The 20,776-nt window shown below is 40.2% G+C and overlaps 1 protein-coding gene across 1 annotated transcript in view; it reads right to left on the bottom strand.

Moving 5' to 3' along the window:
• DTHD1 (death domain containing 1) overlaps positions 1 to 20,254 on the bottom strand; it is a 40,153-nt gene extending 19,899 nt beyond the window's left edge. The window contains exons 1-8 of the mRNA XM_039541819.1: positions 19,972 to 20,254; positions 12,983 to 13,814; positions 12,150 to 12,480; positions 11,180 to 11,359; positions 8,195 to 8,439; positions 5,159 to 5,323; positions 2,738 to 3,027; positions 823 to 1,067 (exon numbers count right to left, since the gene is read on the bottom strand). Of these exons, the coding sequence (XP_039397753.1) occupies positions 823 to 1,067; positions 2,738 to 3,027; positions 5,159 to 5,323; positions 8,195 to 8,439; positions 11,180 to 11,359; positions 12,150 to 12,480; positions 12,983 to 13,814; positions 19,972 to 20,254 (2,571 nt within the window). The remainder of the gene's footprint in view (positions 1 to 822; positions 1,068 to 2,737; positions 3,028 to 5,158; positions 5,324 to 8,194; positions 8,440 to 11,179; positions 11,360 to 12,149; positions 12,481 to 12,982; positions 13,815 to 19,971) is intronic.
• Positions 20,255 to 20,776: the final 522 nt, after the last annotated feature.

The following is a 20,776-nucleotide window of genomic DNA, read 5'->3' on the forward strand; positions in this document are numbered from 1 at the left end:
AGGTCTTGCAGCAAATCTGGGGAGGATTTTAAAATCAAACAGAAGAGTTCTGTAATAAATTGGGAGATGGAGTAAAGATGTTTCAGGCTGAAGGTGATACAATATTGGTATTGGAGGTCAATTGTCATTTCTTTGTACCTTAGAGCCTGGAGATCTGGGTCTTGAGGAGGCAACAGAGTGACCTTTCAATGGTCAAAGTGAGAGAAAATTATTGAAAATTGTATGCATGTCTTCAAGATGGAGACAAGCCAATAACACACATGACAAAGTTATAGAGACTTACCGGGCATGCAAGGGGATGAAGTATTCAGGTTCAAAGATGACAGTATATCTATGGATACTTAAGGAAAATGGGTAGTCTAAATTCTTCCCTGAGCTCCCCCTGAAATTGTGGCTCTGCACCTTCCCAAACACTGGTCTCTGCCTTAAAGGCATGATCTAGCCCCTATATATTTAATAGTAACTTCCAATACTGACCACTTGTAGTCATTCTATGGTATATTTTGGAGAGCAGGGGGAAGGAGGTGAATTGCAGTATCCTGGATAAACTTCAACTGGGGAATTACATTGTCCCCACAATTTCAGTTGGATGAAATTCTTTATTTCCAGTCCTAAATTAATATCTGGTGGTGCTATGCAAGGTGAAAAAGCTACTATGTTTCAACCCTGCCCTCAGCAGCGACATTTTATAGGTGGATTATTCCTGTGTCTGACTGTAGTTTTGTAAAGCAAATTAGGATCCTTACTGAGAAAGGATATATCAATCTCGTAAAAATGTCTGGAAGAGAGAGACTTCAAATAGTAAGGAGTTGTGGAACTTACCTTTGGTAAGGTTAGTGCTAACTTGCATAAAGGTGACTGATCCTGATAGTCAGCAGGCAGAAGAGGTTGATCCCAGTTCTTGGCTATTGTTTCTCTGGTCATTTTGTAAAATACTGCAGTTCCCTTGTAATGAGGTGAGCTGTAGTTACCAAATTCATCCACTTCTTTGAGTTGGAGCTCCAGTCTGGGCTTTCTTTGTGAATGAAAAATAAGCCTGTAGACTTTTCCAAAATTCTTCCCATCATCTGTATTCAGTATAAAAAGATGTATTTCTTAGTTTTAATGTCTGATTTTATGGAATATAAACACAAAATCTTTTGGGGAGCAAGAAAAGTCAATAGGACTTATACAAATAAAATTGTTTTCAGGATTGGGACATAAGTATGAAACACAGAGCAACAGCTAAACTTTCCTGGCCATTTACATTAACAGTTACATTAGCTTTGCAGTTAGCGGCCTCAAAGTGCCTCTAAGGAGAGATGTGCTGCTGATTGAAAAGCAGTGCACAGGAATGATAAAATTAATGAAATACAAACCATGGAGAGACAAGAAATGAAAGTCATGTTGACAATGAATTTAGTACAAGCAGAAGATATTGTATCTAAGGCTCTAGGAAACAATGTGTGCTATTTTGTTAAATGTTACACTTTTTGAGGTGAGCATCTGGTCAAAGTTCAGGGCACTTCAGGATGTTCCAGTTGGGAGGGAAAATTGATGATGGAACCAGGGACCCCGGCGCGCAAAGCCGCGCGGCGCAGGCGCCGGCGGCCAGGCGGGCTGGGGGCGGGTTGAGCTCTGCATTGCGCTCATGTGGCAGGTGCGGCGGGGCCACCGAGCCGGAGCCCGAACGACAGGCGCGCGGCCGGGGGTCCCGGCGTTCGCCCTTCCCCCGAGCTCCCGCCGGAGCATGACCGCGCAGGTCCGCTGGTCCCCGGCTCCGGGGACCCGCCGCTGCGGCGGCATGCAGGAGGAAGCGAGCCCCGGGGAAGGGGGACCGGCCGCGGGGGGGGGAAAGGCGGGCGGCGCGCTCCGCGCTGCTTGGGGCAGCGTGATTTGTAGAGCCGCCCCTGGATGGAACCCAGGAGGAATTAAAAAACAGGAGACAGTTTCCTTGCACACTGGTGCAAACTCCTTCAGCCCACATTCTCTCCATCTCCCGAACCCACCCTCCCAAATTTGTCAGTATGCTTTTTCCAGGGTTGTCTTACAATGTGACCTCTGAAGATGGTAAACAACACACTCATCATTCATTTTAAAACCTGGCAAAGAAAAGCATAAATATTTTTGGTAGGATTTTCAAAAGTGCTTAGTGTTGAGCTACCTCTGCTCCCGCTGCAGTGAATAGTTCTTACCACTTCAATAGTGAATGACAGTAGTTAGACCAATCGTGAGCACTTGTGAAATTTCTAAACAATAGGCCATCATCACATTAATTAAGTCAGAGGGCCACCAGCAACAGTATTAGTATGCCCTAGATGCCACTATCCATTAAAGTCAATTGAGTTACTCCAGATTTACCCTGATGTAAATGATCAGAATCTGTCCTTTTTTATTTAAAATCCATTTAACCCAAATGAGATGTTCTTAAAACGACCAAGAAAGGAGATTAGTAGGAAAGGGAGGGCTATGGGTAAAATAATGGCCCTATTGAAGGAATTGACAAAATACCAATTAACGTCAAGTGGGCCAGGATTTCACCATATGAACTTCTTTTCATGTAATCGTAGTGGAGTGGCTGCCTATCAAATTACAAGTTTACAAAAGATAAGGATTGAATGAGAACACTTATGTGTGCCATTTCAAATAATTACCTAAATGCAAGCTTGCTATTTGCAACAGCTGGAAGCAAGACAAAGGTTTATATATCAGATTTGTTCACTTGATTGTATTTATGTACAAGAAATGGTCAGTTTACCTGAGGCAAATATGTTGCCAGTAAATCTAAAATGAATCTGCTCTCCTTCTCTTAGTTGAAACTGTTGCGTTGGTTCTGGAGGACCAAAGTATCCCTCCTCATGCAGGCTTTGCAGCTCCCAGTTCAGTTCTTTGGACAGAACCAGTAAAACAACTATTCTATGAGGGTTTTCTTTTTTCCGATATAGTACGACATTAGCCATGGTGCTGCGAATGGCTTCCTCCAGAGCCTGGATAAACAGAACTAGATGTGTATTGTCCATGGCAAATGAGAGGCGAATGACAATAAAGCTGCATTAACAAGAAAAGAAGAGAGAAGAAAATAAGTAGTCCCTGAGGTGCTGCTTAATTCTTTATTGAACAATAAATAGTTTTATTTACCTTTTGCAACTTATCAAGCAAGATAATACAGTGGTTCAGATAACTGAGGACCATTTTTCCTCCTCAAGGTAGGAAAAAAATACTCAGATTAGTTTTCTGGGGTATGACATCAGGCCAAGAGTCAAGCTGTTCAGGACTGAAAGCTTTATTGAAACATTTCCCTGTTGTACATAATTTTTCTCCCACTAAAGGCCATAGGTAAAATTTTCAGTTGTGAGTTTGGCACTTATCCTAAGTCCTATTGACTTTCAACAAAATAACTGGGCCTTTTAGTAGTACATTTGAAAGGGAAATGAAATGTCTTTTGTGCTGTGTACCTTTTGGACCTTGTTGCCAGAGGATATTATTGAGTTAAAACAAAATATAAAGGCTAGATATGTATATGAATAACTCATGCTGCAGGGCGTAAGATAACCACAAGCTTGGGGGCAGGAAAAATGTTCTCGCTCTCTTACAATACAGTATTGAATAACTAAATGTTCTTGGTTGTAATGGGAAGGTTATACTTTCATCTGAAACATCCACCAATGGCATTGACTACTGTTACACAGAATATTAGAATAAATTCTCAGTGGTCAGTTCAGGTATGTTAATCCCTATGTTATTTCCGTTCTCATAAAGACTCAAAATCCAGCTGATGAATCAAAATATTGTAATTGGAATAAGAGATAACTAGGGGGTTTTGAGGGAAGTAAAATTAATGTGTATCAAAAATTTTATAGAAATGATGACTAACATAGTATGTAGGATCTTCAGCTGAAATATATATACTCATATTTGATTAACTATATTGTAATTACAAAATATAGTATGTACGTTAGAGAGGATAAATACAAAAGCAGTCTCATTTCAGACCTTTATATCATACTAAATTAAAGATTTTAAATAAGTATTTAAAACTATATGAATGTATATATTAGTTTCATTTTATATTTTTAAGATGTGATGAAACTGAGGCAATTTGATACATATTTTAATAGCAATATATTTATGATTCAGTATGTAGAGAACTGTTTTTCCCCCCCATGTTTCTTCCTGACGTGTTTACAGAGCTTTTAACTTCTAGAGCCATTTAGATTATTTAGCTGGATGGAACAATAATGCAAGATACAAGATGAGCCTCTCTAACAACAGACTCAGATGTGAATCTGGATATTTGACACGAGTAAGATACACAACTTGCCGCTACTTGTATGAAACTTAAGTGTTAGGTGTTCATGTGTTAGGGAATATCACAAACTCCTCTATTTTGCTTTCAAAATCATACAGTAATAAACTACAGTGAATGACGGAGGTAATTGCTGCACATGTACATAGTAATCTGCACTTTCAGCATACTCTCAAAAACTTCCCAGTTCAACAGAATAAGGTCTTTATTCTAATGTTCAAGGCTTTGAGAACACAGACCTTATTTTTGCAGAACTCCCATAGACATCAATAGGGGTTTATCCTGCATAAAGATTGCAGCACTAAGCCCAATATTTATGAAGTCATGTGCATAAATTCTGGGGAAAACAAATCACAAATTGAGTTTTGTACGGTTTAAATGCATTTGCATCAACTGTGGTTAGACTCATGTTGTTTTCGTTCCCAGGCATCATCTATCATACAAAGTTTGTTGGCAGAATCTTTACATAAACAGAGAATTTTAAGTGAATACTAGAGAATATACGTCAACATCAAATCTTAAAACTGAGAGTTATACTCATCCAATCAGGGAGCAGAAACACACACACTTTCCAATCAAAATTAATTGCTATAACTCAAATTTCAAATGTCAAGTTCATTCTGTTATGTTTGTGCACAATATGCAGATGAAAAATTATTTACCAAAATAAAAATTTTGGCATAATTATTCATAACATACAAATCTAAGAAAGTCATCAGTATCTCATGAAACATTTACAGACTGGAAGAGCCAAATTCTGGCAAGCAAAATAATTCTTAGTGAATGATTTCTCAACTCTAGTAATTTCCCATTCATCAATTTGTTTGGATATGAATATTTTACCTACATTTCTTTCAATTATTTATATGTTACCTTTCTAGATACTCATCTACTTCAAATGATACAAGTCCGTTCCGTGCATTCCGCACAATAACATCATCAAGCACAACCCACTCCTCTTCTTTGCTTCTGTAACCCAATACTTTCAAGGATTCACCGAGATTCTCTCCATGTTTTCTCACTGAGGCACTCATTGCCCTGGACAACCACAAGACATGAGAAATCATTACAAAGGTTAAAATAAAGCTCTGTGGATATTAAATACTTGTGTTGTAGCAGTGTCTTTTCCCTTCTCTTTAACCTGCCTACTGCAGACCATCTGGGACGGTTTGTCTCTTACTGAAAAACTGCGTCTAGAAAATGGCATGTATGGACTGGTTTCCAGGTATACTCAGGCTCTGTAGTCTTGGAAAGGTTCATGTCCAAATGAATGTAGTTAACCTATAGTCTAATATTGAGCAAAACTTATATCTAGGTTTGCTTTTGATAGGGTCATCTGATTTGCTCTGATTCACCAGAAGTGGAAGTATGCTTTAGCACTGTGCAAAACCAAAAATCTGATCTTGGAGAAAATAAAACTAGCCTTCCAAAACTAGTTATAGTTGTTATGTGAACCAAAATATAAACTCATAATAAGACAGTTAACAACAAGTGGGGAAATTACAGGCAATAGCACACTAAGATGCTGTCTATCGGAGCCAGAGAAACACAGCAGCTAGGAGATATGGTTTATTTCTGACTTGTTCAGCTAGATCAGAGACCTCAGCAGAAAGGCCACTTATCAAGAAAGAACAAAATTAAAATAGTTTCTTCTGAACTGGAGTGAACAATCTGATCACATGGGACAGACTCATTCTGGGTCACAAAAAAACCACAATGTGATTTCCTCCACCCAGCCTATCCCTCTGAACAAAACTTGACCTTTAAGGGCCCGATTTTCAAAAAAGCTGAGCTCCTTCACCTCCTATGGACTTCAGCTAGAGCTGTGGGAAATCAGGTGTTCTGAAAAAAACCTAAATACACTCTAAAAATGGCCTGAGAAATTTTGCAGATATCCAAAGAAAGCAAAAGAGTTTGAATCAAGATTACATAGATGCTGCACAGTGTTTCATGGAGACATAAGTTCAGTAGTTGAGCTTTTTGGACAAACTGCCCCCCACCACACACATACACACACACACCTGTGTCCCTCAGGTGTTTTAGTTTAGTTTGAACCCTGTTTTGTATAGACCCTGAGTCTGTTTCTGCTCTACATTATGTGTGCGGTAGAAGCTTATGCTTTAAAGAGTTCTAAGACATTTATTGGTTAAACATAAAATGGTTCAAAGGACAAGGAATATGTGAAAATAAGTTGCAGTTTGTTTTATTTTGTGTTAGTCCAGGCTTCGAACACAATGTTCTGTATAGGAGCAGAAAAGCTTAAAACTATGTGGCTCACTATTATTAGGCGACTGAATCAAGTTATTCAGCCACGTTAAATTGTTTGAGACATTTTAGTTTGACCCCTGTTTTGTACAGAGCACTCTCTTTCTGCTCTGCATTACAGGTATATTTGTACTAACTGAAGTAATGAAATATCCTGGGTTTTCAAAGAACAGAATCCATGTTACAGGCACACTTCAAATTAGAACCAGCATAAATTCAAGTACTTCTGAAGTTGAAGTCATGTAGTTTACATAGCTCTAGGCTGACAGCATTGCTAAGTGTGGGAAGATGAGATGCAAGCATTTGTGCACCATCCAACATCCCTGGTTCAGGATATTAGTCTGGAACTTCCTACAAGCAGTGATGACCAACCTTGCCAAATCACAGGGTGGATCTATGATGAGGGTCTACACAGGATTAGAATGAGACTTAATCCTTTTAAATAAAGTGATCTAAGGAGGTTTCCAGAAGGAAAAAATAGGAAGTTACTCCCTTTACCACCTAGACCTCTGCTTGTGCAGAAGCCTATTTATAATAATATTCCATCATGTAAAGACAGTTTTCAAAGGATCAGTAAGATGGGTTAAACACCTCTTGGGTTTAGGGGAGAAACATTTCTAGGCTGACAGCAACCTCCTCCAACCGGTCCCTAAAAAGAAATCACACTACTTCTGTTCCTACTACAGGGTTTTATCCAGGCCTTTACCCAGGGAAGCAGACAAGTGGGTTTCATTGTCAGGAGCACTTCATTAACCTGCCAGTTAAGAACTACTATTAGGACTTGTCACCAAGATTACCAAAAGTGACAAGTGATTATAGTTGCCTCTATTTTTTAAGGGGGAGGGGCTGATTTTCAGAAAGAACTGTGGTGCCACTCTCTGATCAAGCTGAGCAATGCTGGGCACCGTGAAATTAAGGCACACAAAAAATTACTAGGTTTTGGAACTCTTGACCCATGTAACCTTCTGACCTTTTAGAGCAGAGCCTGGAGACCAGGCTGGCCACTTGCCCATTATAAGGTTGCTGTCCTGGGCAGCTGGAAATATTGATTCTTTTGTGCTTTGGACTATAAGTTTCACATTGTACTTGATGTCATTAATGGCCATGAAGAAGCATAGAGTAGGAAACAAGAAGACTTAGAGTGAGTGGCTTTCTTTGGTTTGTTCTGCTAGGAAATAAAATCAGATGTGTACAGCAATGAAGGGTGAATCCTGGACATGACTGTAGCTACACATTAAGAATCAAATTTTGCCACCCTGACTCAAATTGAGTTATATTCTGGACTACACATGGAGTAAGATACTACTCAATGTGAGTCAAGGTGGCAAAATCTGGTGTTAAATAAAATGAAAACAGCTACATTCTTCTTGGCTATAAATGTCTCAGTTTTCCCCCCATCTTCTGTTAAAAATACTGGATGAGGTTCCCCAGCTGGTGTAGGTCAAGGTGGTTTCATTGAAGAAAATGGAGCTATGCTGTTTTACATCAGTTGAAAATCTGGCCCATTATATTTTTGAAGAGGACACCTTCAGAACACTTTAAGATGAAGAATACATTTTAATATAAAAATTATTTAGTCAGGACTTTTGCAATTCCTTTGTAATCTTGATCTTGCTGGATTTGTAGGTAGATGTTCTCACTTACCGAAGATGATATGCAGTTGTAACCCTGGTTACAGTGGCACTAGCCGCTCTTGCATGTTCTGTTGCATCTCCTGGTCTCTTTTTTTCTGGATTTGGAGGACAGGGTAGAATAATACTGACTGACTTGTTAAATGGCTGGGATGAAGGATGCTGTATATGAACCAATGGGCTAGTAGACACTACTGAATGGTACATGTCATATTTTGCCTTTAATATGGAAAGCAGTGATGGCTCAATTGGCTGGACCTATGTATAGCAAGTAACAAAATAATTAATTTACAAGTAATAAAACAAAATTGCTTTTAAAAAATCATTTTAGTTTAACGTCAGGAACTGGAGGAGAGTTGCATTTCACAAAATCTCTTGACATTTTTTAATTGAGACCATATAGATTTTTTTTCTTTAACTCTGTTGAAAAACTCTAAGGTTCTTCCTTTCTCTATCATTTTACCATATGCACAACCAAGTGCTTTTCAACAGAGTCATCAGAACCTTCTGCCACTGTTAATTAAATAATTTGGACTACTGTTACTGTGTGTGATTGTCTTAAAAGGTATCAAGTATCAGGGGGTAGCCGTGTTAGTCTGTATCCACAAAAACAATGAAGAGTCCAGTGGTACCTTAAAGACTAACAGATTTATTTGGGCATAAGCTTTCGTGGGTAAAAAACCCACTCCTTCAGATGGAAGGTAGAATTTATACACTACCTTTTTGTCTGTATTCTTATATTAATTTTTATGATTCTTTTTATACACATTCTATTTGCCAAGAATTTTAAAGTCATGCCACTTCTCTGATTTAACTTGTTAATGTTTTCATTTACATATTACAGCTAGGCCAAATCTTGAGGTTCTTAGATTAAACTCTCACTGAGTACATTGGGAATTTTGCTTGAGAAAGGATGGAGGTGAGGACAAGAGTATTCATATCATTATTATTAAAAGTAATTATTTACACATTTTTGCAAACATAGGGTCAGATTTTCTGGATGCACCAGATCAGGGAAGCTATAAGGTAGCCAGTTTTATCTCCCAGATTCTCTGTCCCTAGCACAACAGCCCTTCAGTTCTCTAACTTTGGACCAGCTAGTTATAATCCCCTAGGAGCAATACACTATCTAGGAATAGCTGAAGCATATCATTGTCCAGCCATTCCTGACCTCCCTACTCTAGGAACACTGTCTGTGCTTGTGACTCCAAGGAGGAAGGAATAGGAACAGGTTTTATTGGCTCTATGCCTGCTGGGGACACCCACACAATGAGGTATTCCCAGCATAGGACTTATAGCAGTGGTGCCCCAACTTTTTCTGTCACGCCCCCTTTTACCAGTACTGGAATCTGTCTGCAACCCCCCCCCCCCATTATTGCACAGCAGGGGGCAGAATTGGGGATGGGGGAGTAGCTGGGGCTAAAGGCAGAGCTGGCTTTGAGGCAGAGAGCAAATGAGGGCAGAGCTGGGCTGGGGGCAGAGCATGTTGTGGAGTGGAGCTGTGGTTGGGGTTGGAGCTGAGCTGGGGATGGAGTGGAGCTGGGGACAGAGATGGGCCGGGGGCAGAGCAGGAGATGGAGTGGAGCTTCGGCTGGGAGCAGAGCAGGGGGCGGAGTGGCCGGGCCTGGAGCTGGGTTAGGGGTGGAATGGAGCAGGGATTGGAGCTGGGCTAGGGGTGGAATGGAGCTGGGCAGTGGGAAGAGCAAGGGGTGAAGTGGAGCAGAGGGCAGAGTGGAACTGCGGCTGGGATCAGAGCTGGACTGGGGTCAGAATAGGGGTCATAGTGGAGCTGCATCTTGGGGCAGAGCTGTACTGGAGGCAGTGTGGAGCTGCAGGTGGGGTCAGAGCTGGTCTGGGGGCAGAGCAGAACGAGGCGGCTTTCAACCTGCCACCCGAGGGCTGGCCAGAGCTCCACCACATGCCCCCCCAAACATTCCTCTGTGCCCTCTAGGGGAGCACGCCCCACAGTTTGAGGACCACTGACTTATAGGGAGATAACTCTTTTTCACTTCCAGACTAGCTCAAAGGGAATGTATCTGAGCAGAGAAAATTTGCCTACAAAATACACCACTGCTTGACCCAAAGACTTCATGCACTGTGTAGATTTTTTAATTATAATAATTATTATTGTTGGAACAATCTTGTTTCCCAGAACATAGCAAGCATATAAATAGCTACTGCTTCATTTATATCGGCAGATGATATGTTTACTATGACACTAAATGGTTTTAACAAATGTTATCTGTGTTTTTGCCACCACTCAAAAATGAAGTGACTGACCTCTTTCAAAATACATATCGGACACTTTCATATAAAGCAGCAAGAAAGTCTGCATGATTATGCTAATGAAGTTATTATTATTCCTCAAGGGTTCTACTCTGTAGCAAGGCTAATCATGAAAGTGAACAATTTATTGTAAGTGGCCTTCTTAATCGTCTCAAAATGTGAAGTAAAAATTAACGATGTATTTCTGTTCTTACTCCATGCTTAAAATGAAAGGATCCATGTCACATAGTTTTGACTTCCTTGTTCATAGTGGAGAAACATCCACATGTAAAGCTGAAGTAGTCAGGCTTTTTCCAGGGGAAGTTTACAAGAATTGTAGTGGGTTGGAATCCACCTCTCCCTCATAGGCAGATGTCAGACAAGCGTCATGTGTCTATCTGACTCTTATCCCTGCCTCTGAGCTGGATTATGGACAGTAACCCACATATCGCCTTGTGCACTGGATCCATATAGTTGTGGATGTCCTGTCAAAACTTTCCTATCCTCCTTTCAAGTTGGCCTGTTTGGAGTTGACATGAAACCCAGGACTGTTATGCATAAAGGTTGCAGAGTCCCTCTGAATGTCCACTCCATAGCCACTCAGCTGTCTATGCAGTGGAACCACAGTAATAACACTGATTGGAGGCCTTCATCATTATGATGGGTTTCTCTTTGGAACTACTCATGTGACATGGACATGATGCGAAATAAAATATGAATATTTCACACTTACCTTTAACTGCATGGTCACTGGAGAACTGAACGTTTCTGGAGGGTAGTAGAAAGAGATTCTAGAATCCATGCTTAGCTTTTGTGAGAGCCCTTTCTTTGGAATGGTGAATGTTTCTTTTTTTAAGCATGACACCACAGAAAAAATACCAAGCTGGCAAATTTTCACTTCTGCAAAGGCCCCCTTTGTGGGAGAAAAAGGATGCTACAATTGTTAGTAGATTATCATTTTCGGTGGATGAAATAACTATATTCCGAGAAGTAAAATGAAAATAACTTAAATGTTATTACCATTTTGACAGCCTAGTTCCCTACTGTGTTACTCTGGTAACTTTCAATAGTGAATAAGGCTCAGCATCATTAACAAGGTTGCCATCCTATGTTTAGTAAGTGGGAGGGTGAGTGTATGAAGATATAATTGTTACTCTTCTTTAGGTTAAATGCAAAGTAATCTCTCCTTTGTTTCATTTACCAAAGAATTGTCAACTTCAAACAAATGCTCACATTTAAAACAAAACAAAACTGTAGACTCATCTGTATTCTGGGGCAAAGTACTTCTCCAATTAATGTTTCTGAAGAGATGTTAATTGGTGAGTTTTGTATCCAATCAACCATGGGGAATCTTGGATAGAGAGATACAATTTAGTCTAGAAAAAGATCCACACTGAACCAAATTATGCTCTGAGCCACCTGAGGGAGGAGGGGAAGACAGGGAGCTTTAGGTCACCTTTATGCCTCCCTATATTGGGGGTTGTTCTGGGGGAGTGAATTAGCACCTGAATTTTGAGGCACCTAAAAGTAGTGGTCACCTTAGAAAATGTGGGTCTTTGTGTTTAGGTAACCTTGGCAATATATGAAATTCATGATGGAAAGCATGGCTTATTAATCACTGCTTTAATTGCAAAATTTAACTCAACCTTAGCTGTTCAACCACAATAGATCCTTTCATAATACTCAAATAAGAATTCACCAACCTTCTGGTTTCCCTGGCACCCATCAAAGGAAATGGGAGTTAAGTAACTTGATTGAAAGTTCATATCAGTCACCTTCACCATGATGTCTCGATAATTTCCTCTGTAGCGTGCAGTGAATGGGATTGCAATGTTGATAGGAAAAGGAATTAGTTTTCCATGGTCTAAGCATGCAACACTGATAACATTGCTGACCAGCTCCTCAGAATCTTCCACCACCAAGGAACTCATGTCATTGATGATCCTGCATACTAAATTTTCTAGAGTGATGGAAGGTGCTGTAATATAACAGGCAACTTCAGGTTCAATCTTACCACTCACTTCTGCTAGAAATCTGCAGAAAAATACACAGTATTATTCTTTGGGCTTTTCTTTTTTTGACCTATATTATGTAAGAAAGAAAGCAATTAATGTATGCATTTCATATATTTACATAATAAATACATCCAAATTATTCACCTATCTTTTCATTTTTTATAAAACACAGGGAACTCATCAGTAATATCTTGCATTAACTAACAAGTGCATAGGACCTAGAAAAATATAAGTGACATTGATTAAAAGTTTGTTACAAATTATTGGAAAGCTGCCTAATTTTGGGACCTGATCCAAAGCTCATTGACATCAATCAATGAAATCTTTCTACTGATTTCAATAAGTTTTGAATCTGACCCTTTATGTGCTCAAGATTTCAGGAAGCTACATTAAAATCTTCAGTGCAGGGTTACATTTTTATTAAGTGTCCATACTAAAGGGTGAACTGCCCTTTATGCATCGCCAATGGCTGGAGTGTATGCAGAGGTGTGTTTACTAATAGTCAACTTTTGCATACTTACTCTTTGTTCATCCAGGGACTTGATCTTTCCACTTTTTCTGAATCATTTGTTGAAAGATTCATGGCAGGTGTATTCCATATATTCTCCAACCTTGTAGACTCAATTGTATTTTTTCTGTTGCTCCCAGTAATCTCATAAATTTCCTTCTTTTTGTTGTCATCTTTTTCTTCTTCACATGAATTCTCTGTTGGTTTGTGATCTTCATATTCCATCTGAGTTGGGGGTTCTTCACTTACTGCCTGTTCTTGATCAGAAAGATTAATTACAGATCTATCACAGATATCTTTGGACTTTCCAGATACAATTATATCATCTCCATTGCTCCCGGGAACTTCTTGAAAAGCTCTGTTTGGGCATTTCTTATTATAAGACCCTGCTCCATGACTTTCCTCCTTTCTGTTGTAATCTTTTTGCTCTGTATGTGAACTCTGTAGTAGCTTGTGATCTTCATTTTCCATTAGCTTTGGGAGGTCTCTGCTTACTGCCCGTTCTTGATCAGGATTTTTTTCACTTAATGATATAGCAGTTTCTTTTTCCACTGTTTTGTTTTCACTTGGCTGGACTTGGTGAATGTTTGGACTTTTCCTTTCATTCATGGGAGAAGTTACCTGGAGTGGCTGACTTACACCAGCAGATACTTTCCCAGAATGTGTCTCTTCTTCTTCACACACAACTATTTCATTGAAAACATCTTGAACAATTTGGGATTGAGATTTATCATCATGTCTGCATCTAATATCATAAAATTTGTTTTTTGCCTCTTGAAGATGTGTAACTGTATCCAGAAAGAGTTCATTTATTTTTTGAAGACAACTCACAAGAGTGATGATCTCTAGAAAAAATGTAATTAATTGAATGTCACTGTGAAATATTAGTGATAGTGTGCAAAAAAAGTCAATACATACACAAGAGATACAACATGCTGAAGTAATACATTTTACTCGACCAACTTCTATTGGTGAGAGAGACAAGTTTCTGAGTCCCACAGAGATCTTCTTCAGGTCTGAGAAAGGTACTCTGAGACCTTAAAAAGAGCTCTGTGTGCCTCAAAAGCTTCTCTCTCTCACCAACAGAAGTTAGTCCAATAAAAGATATTACCTCACCCACCTTGTGTCTCTAATATCCTGGGACCGATATTCTTTCACCTTAAGAATAAATGTGCTTGCTTATAGAGAGCTGTATGGTAACTTGTAACTGAGGGTGATTATGCTGTTCATAGCCTCTAGAGAGAAAATAAAGCATGGGTGCTGCTTTGTTTAGGCAGTCTGGCTTGCTGGGAATATCACAGTGTTGGCAAGGAACTTTGCAGCCTGGAAAAGCCCCTGTCAAGAGGGAGAGAGATGTGTGTCTCTACCCAAGAGAGGTGATAAAAAGCTTATCACACCAGCTCAAGTCTCGAGTTCTGGCAGGTGTCAGTCCTTCAAAACTCATAACTGGGTCTTCCTTGTGATTAGAAGTTCAGAACTTTCTCAGATTCAGAATCCGAACAACCATGAATAGTTCAGTCTTTCCTTTGCACAACTTGGGCCTTTCTGACTTCATGTATAAGGTGATCAGCAGACAATGGCCCACTCCTCAGGGCATAGTTTCAAAAGGGTGGGTTTGATTTGTTGGGTTTTTTTGGCATAACTGGAGGTGGGGGATTTACATTCTACTCCCATTAGGTATTCCCCAGTTAAACCTTGGGCCTTAGATCTTGGCCTCATATACAAGACAATCAATAGACAATGGCCCACTCCTCAGGGCATAGCTTCAAAGGGATGGGTATTTTTTAATAACCAGAAGTGAGGAATTTGCATTCACCTCCCATTAGGAATTCACCAGGAAAACCACTTAACACTTTTTGTTCCAAAAGTACATTCTCCGGCACATTGTTCAATACAGTCTTTTGAACCCCCGGGTCTCACATGTGTCACAATTCCATCCCTCGAGAGGTTACATACAGTCCCAGCCCACAATAATACATAAACCATGCATGTAACACAATGGACTCCAAAGATACATAAACTTAATTCAGTAAGGCCTCCCAAGCACACCACGGGAAATTGCCATATCTGTCACAATGTGACCTTATAAGAAAAATGGATTATTTTATTTTCCTGATTTGTCTTGTCTTATGCCCTTTCCTGAAAATACTTGCAAAGAAAAATGTTCAAGGATTGTAGACGTATTACTTTTATAGCAACCCTCAAGCCTTTTGCTGTCAACTTTGTAGCAAATGGAGAGTTTTGGAACTGTCTCTCTTCATTTATTAGATGCATTACAAACCTCTAAGAGCATTTCTCAGCATATTTCTGTTCACTACTGTGTGATACTCACAGGCTTGTTTTTGAGGTTAAATCCAGTGCAAGTCAATACAAATAAAAAAAGCGATAGAGATGAAACACCATATGCAACATTTACCACTTGCAAAAGATTGAGAGAGAGAGAAGGAAAGGACACCAAATAGGGTGATTCTCTTCTGAATAGAATCCAATGACTCACATTCACTGCTCCTTTTTTCACACCTAATGAGTAAGCTGTCTGGGTAAATCAATACCTTATTTTTTTCTACATGAAAAATAATTGTATTATATGATGATGTTATTGGTGTGATGCTATAGATTAGATGGGCCTTACCTTTCAGTTCTCGTTTTCAGTGGCTTATATCCAAAAATTACATTTTGGAAGAATGTTTTTTATATTTGTACTCAGCCAAGGAATTAACATTTGAAAGATCCAAAGAAAATGTATTTAATGTTTGTTCAATTACCAGAGTATGAAAAGTATATATTTTGTATTGCTGAAGTTGGAAAAAAATTGTGCAGATGCATTTTTTTCACTCTAGCAACTCTAAAATGGCTTGGAACTGAGATTTCACACTTCAAAAATGTAGATTTCAATAAAGAATGAATGCTTTCATAATGTGGAAAAAATAGCTGCAAAATAAAGAAATGAAAGAGTGCATATAGCATGATCTGCATGCACCCTTACTGGCTCAAGTATGTGCCATTATGGGGCTAAATTTGCATGTTGTTTACGAATGTAAATCTGAGCAATTCCACTGTCTTCATTAGAAATACTTTGCATTTACAGATTTACTAGAAGAATTTAGTGCATGGTTTGTACAGTAAACATAATCCATTCAAGATCTCACCTTATGGACCAGCTAGAATATACTTGGTAAGGTAACAAAGGGAATCCCAAAATGTCCCTAAATATCTCTATACCATTCTGGCCTGAAAAGGGACTTCATTTAGAATAAAGTCCTATTCTCCTGTACCTGTCCCCGACTTCCCCACTTTCCCTTGAGTGCTTGACCCCCCCCCGCCCCCGGTCCTGCCCCCACTCCACCCCTTCCATGAGGCCCTGCCCTGCCTGTTCCCATTCCTGCCCTGCCCACATTCCAACTCCTTCCCCAAATCCTGCCCTGGGCCCGCCTCTTCCCCGCCTCCTCCCCTGAGTGTGCCTCTTTCCTGCTCTTCCCCCTCCCTCCGGGAGCATGCTAAAGTTGCCAAACAGCTGTTTGGCGGTGGTTGAGTGGGAAACACTGGGAGATAGGTGGGGACACGGCACACTCAGAGTGGGAGGAGGAGGAGAAGGAAGTGCTGGGGGTGAGGGGAGCTTGGCTGCCAGTGGATGCAGAGCACCCACTAATTTTTCCCTGTGGGTGCTCCAGCCCCAAAGCACCCACTGAGTCGACGCCTATGGTCCCTACTTCATTATCTACACTAGCCATTTCCAGCCCATCAACACCAGGGCCGCCCAGAGGATTCCAGGGGCCTGGGGTCTTCGGCAGCAGGGGGCCCTTCCGTTCTGGGACCCGCTGCCGAAGTGCCCCGAAGACCTGCGGCGGGGGCCCCCCCACCACCAAATTACCGCCGAAGCGGGACCTGCCGCTGAAGTGCAGCCCGGTTTTCGGTGGGAATTCGGCAGCGGGGGGCCCCCGCCGCGGGTCTTCGGGGCACTTCCGTGGCAGGTCCCGGAACGGAAGGGCCACCCGCCACTGAATTACCGCCGAAGACCGAGCTGCACTTCGGCGGCGGGTCCTGCTTCGGCGGTAATTCGGAAGGACTTCCTGCTGACGAAGACCGGGAGCAGAAGAAGCTCCGGGGCCCGGCCTCTCAAGAGTTTTCCGGGCCCCCCGGACCGAGTGAAGGACCCCACTCTAGGGGCCCCGAAAAACTCTTGTGGGGGTCCCTACGGGGCCTGGGGCCTAGGGCAAATTGCCCCTCTTGCCCCCCCTCTGGGCGGCCCTGATCAACACACCAACAGCCAGAGGCACAACTTATTCCTGACCCAATGCCCCTGCAATATCTGCAACTGCAACTCAGCCAATATGTAAAGGTCAGGTATTCTGTCCATTTATAACAGAAAAAAGTGATTTTATTTATATGTATTTTGATTTGTAATGTAAGTGTCTAGTCTTAGAGCTCTAAGCACTTCTACCATATGTAAAAAAAAATCAGTTCATACTATAACTCACAACAATTAAAAATTAATACCAAGAAAAGGATCCTACACTGACTAAATTGTCAGTTTTGGGGCAATCATTCTGAGAATATCCCAATGGTCATCTCAGGAACATGATATGGAAGGAGTTCAAGTGTGGTTTCAAGATGCCCTACTAGGGTAAAAATGCCTGTTGTATTTGAGGTAAAACAGAATAAGAAAGGCAGTGGGGGATGTGCTCCATCCCTTCCACTCTTTGTCCAATACTTTCTCAACCCTCAGAGTAGGCTACAAAAAAAGCACCTGAAAAGCTAAGGTGTATGCCTCTCCCTCACCCACTTGTGAAAATTGCTGACAACATGCAATTAAATTATGGGATTTTTTAATTTAAATTCATCATAATCTCTCTCACACATCAGATACATGTATATGGGTGCATCTGGTACCATATGTGGGGGAATCTACATTTTGGATCCTAAGTGTATGGAGAGAGGGATTCCAGAATGGATGGATGGATGGATAAAGGGGCTATGAGGAAGATGTTTCCAGTTGCATCTGAGGGTCGGTTTACACTTACCTGCCGGGTCGACGGGCGGCGTTCGACTTCTCGGAGTTCGAACTATCGCATCTAATCTAGACGCGATAGTTCGAACTCCGGACGCGCTCCCATCGACTCCGGAACTCCACCGGAGCGAGTGGCGGTGGCGGAGTCGACGGGGGAGCCGCGGACTTCGTTCCCGCAGCGTCTGGACGGGTGAGTAGCCCGAACTAAGGTACTTCGACTTCAGCTACGCGAATAGCACCTAGTTCGACCCCCCCCCCTTAGTGTAGACCAGGCCTGAGATCCACTTGGCGTTACAGAGAAGGGGAGCAGTAGCAGGATACAAACTCACTTCAGGGGTTTAAGCAAAGAGTTAATACTGCTTGTATCACCCGACAAGGCTCGCAAAACCTATTGAGCAATCTTAAAAATATTTAAGTGACCAAACTGTTACCTAATACTATAAATAGGATCCAGAGAATAAGGATATTACAAAAACATCACCATGGTTGCCCACTACAGCAGAAACTGTGGTTTCAATTTGTGTGTTATTTGCTAAATAAAGTTGCAGCCATTAAGCCATTTCACCTTAAATTTGTCTCATATTTTTCCTTACAGCCTACATGTGAGTTTATGTACAGTGAACATGCATATTAAGGCTTTAAAGCTGGCACTAGATATAGTAATACAAAATATTGCTACAGATGCCATGGATATTACATATAAACTCCCTTTACCTGAAATTTGGAAATAAAAATGTAGATTTTTATTTGAAATTTTCAATTTTCCCCAATTCCATTTTTTTCATATATTCTTGAGCCATTCTGAAAACTGAGGTTTGCCTATCCTATGTACCTTTGAATTTCCTGACATGTATGTGTTTAAAAGCTGAACCATATCAATGCATAGTAATTTTAGACTATTCACCAACATTGTATTAAAAGAGCCTTTCCACGTGTTGTTACAATGTTAACCTTAAAATTTCCTTCTGTGCATTTTTTTTAAAGCATGTGATCACTTTAAGGACTATGCTTTCCTTGTTTTTCTGACCTGAGATAACCCAGTTTCAGAATACAGTGGCAGTCTATGTTTAAGTGTCTCCTAACTTCTTAACTAACTCATTGTTTTATCTGAAAGAGAGAGACTTTGGAAAAGAATCTTTTTGGACAAAGAGAATCAGAGAGTTCTGAATGAATGAAAAGTAGCTAATACAGATCACATAGACATAGTTGGGGAAAAACCAAATTGCCAGCAGGTCTTTTCTCACTAGAAAGCTCTTGTATGATCTTGGATATCTTACAAAAACCATAGTGCTACGACTCATAAGTACAGGCATAGCTGAAGAGCTGAGTCAGGAAATTATATCTCTGTTTCTTAATCCTGGTGTGCTAAACTAAAATATTATTTAATGCAGAAATTGTATTTTTCTGCTACATTTTGCTAAATATTCTTGATGTGGTTGGATTTTTGGGAGACTTTTGGTTTGCAAAACCATGCTATCCTTTGTTCAGGAAACTATTTTTAATGTGAATCCCACACTAAATCACATAATTGACCCATTAAATGTGAATTTGTGTAATTAAATACTATTAGCAGACTAGTTTAACAGTGCATTAAGAAGGGAAAAATCTAGAGTAATTTAGTTTCCTCAGGAAAGATTGGAGGAAGACCTTCTGGTTTGCTTGAGCTGTGCAGGACCAGAGGGCAGAAGAGCCAAGAATTAGCCCTTAGTTTTTGGTTTTTTTTTAATACAAATCATAATGCAAAACAATATAGACAAGGAAACTTTATATTAATTAAGTTTAGTTTATTATTCTACATAGAAACCTTTTTTTAGCTCACTATCTCTTCAGAAAAATACACTGAGAGAAAAAAAAGTAAAATATATTCTACTGAAAGAACAAATATTGAAGTTCCAATGAATGTAAAATATGACTTCACATGAGTGTCAGAGGGCAAAATTTGTCTTATTATATATGAAATACATTCTCTTTATGTTAAACTCATCTTTACTTGCCTTGCCTTGAAACCAGTTGCTTGTGTTTGTTCTGAAGAGTATTCAATAGCTGGCAGGTGTCTTGTAGGATCTCTGTATTGTGTTGTAACTGTTGGCTGAGGGAACTGCTGAGCTGTTGCATGAGAAAGATCAATCTAGGCACATACTCTGCTGTAGCTTCATTATCTTGAAGATCACTCTTTAGAAGTGTTTCTCTTATCATTAGGTTTAGATGCCAAATCTGTTCCAGTACTTGACTTGGTTTAACTGTACCAGGTGTTATCTTACATTCAGCTACTTCCATTTTTAAATATAGAAAATATTATTGTAACTTCTCACATTCAGAACACTTCCAAAATATTGTAGCTTCTGTTTGTAACTTAATCAGGGCATAAGAAAAATGTTGCATCCTAGTCCTACTGAAAAATCAAGTACCTAGCTCTGAAACTCTGAGCTTGATGTTGACTATTAAAAAGTTACTAGGTGACAAAAAGGAGTGGCTTTCCAGGAACTAAAAGGACTACTGTACAAAGAGATGTCAGTGTGTACCAAACTGATTTCAGAACATAAGTGTGGCAAGATTATATTACTGGAGTATACAGCAGTGGTGTGATTTTTCAAGCGATCTGAGCATCTGCACTTCAATAAAAAATGTTCAATAAAATAAATAAAAAATAGTCCAGTAAAAATTGTCAACATCTCTGAAAGTCCGACCATAAATTTGTTTGTGATTTTGCAGTGTAGAATATTGCTGGCATATCTCTATGAATGACCTGAAGCTCTTGAGAACAAACTGACATTAACTATTACAAAGAGTCCCTAGGCA

This window comes from Mauremys reevesii, linkage group 5, assembly GCF_016161935.1.
Source record: "Mauremys reevesii isolate NIE-2019 linkage group 5, ASM1616193v1, whole genome shotgun sequence".
Taxonomy (NCBI): domain Eukaryota; kingdom Metazoa; phylum Chordata; order Testudines; family Geoemydidae; genus Mauremys; species Mauremys reevesii.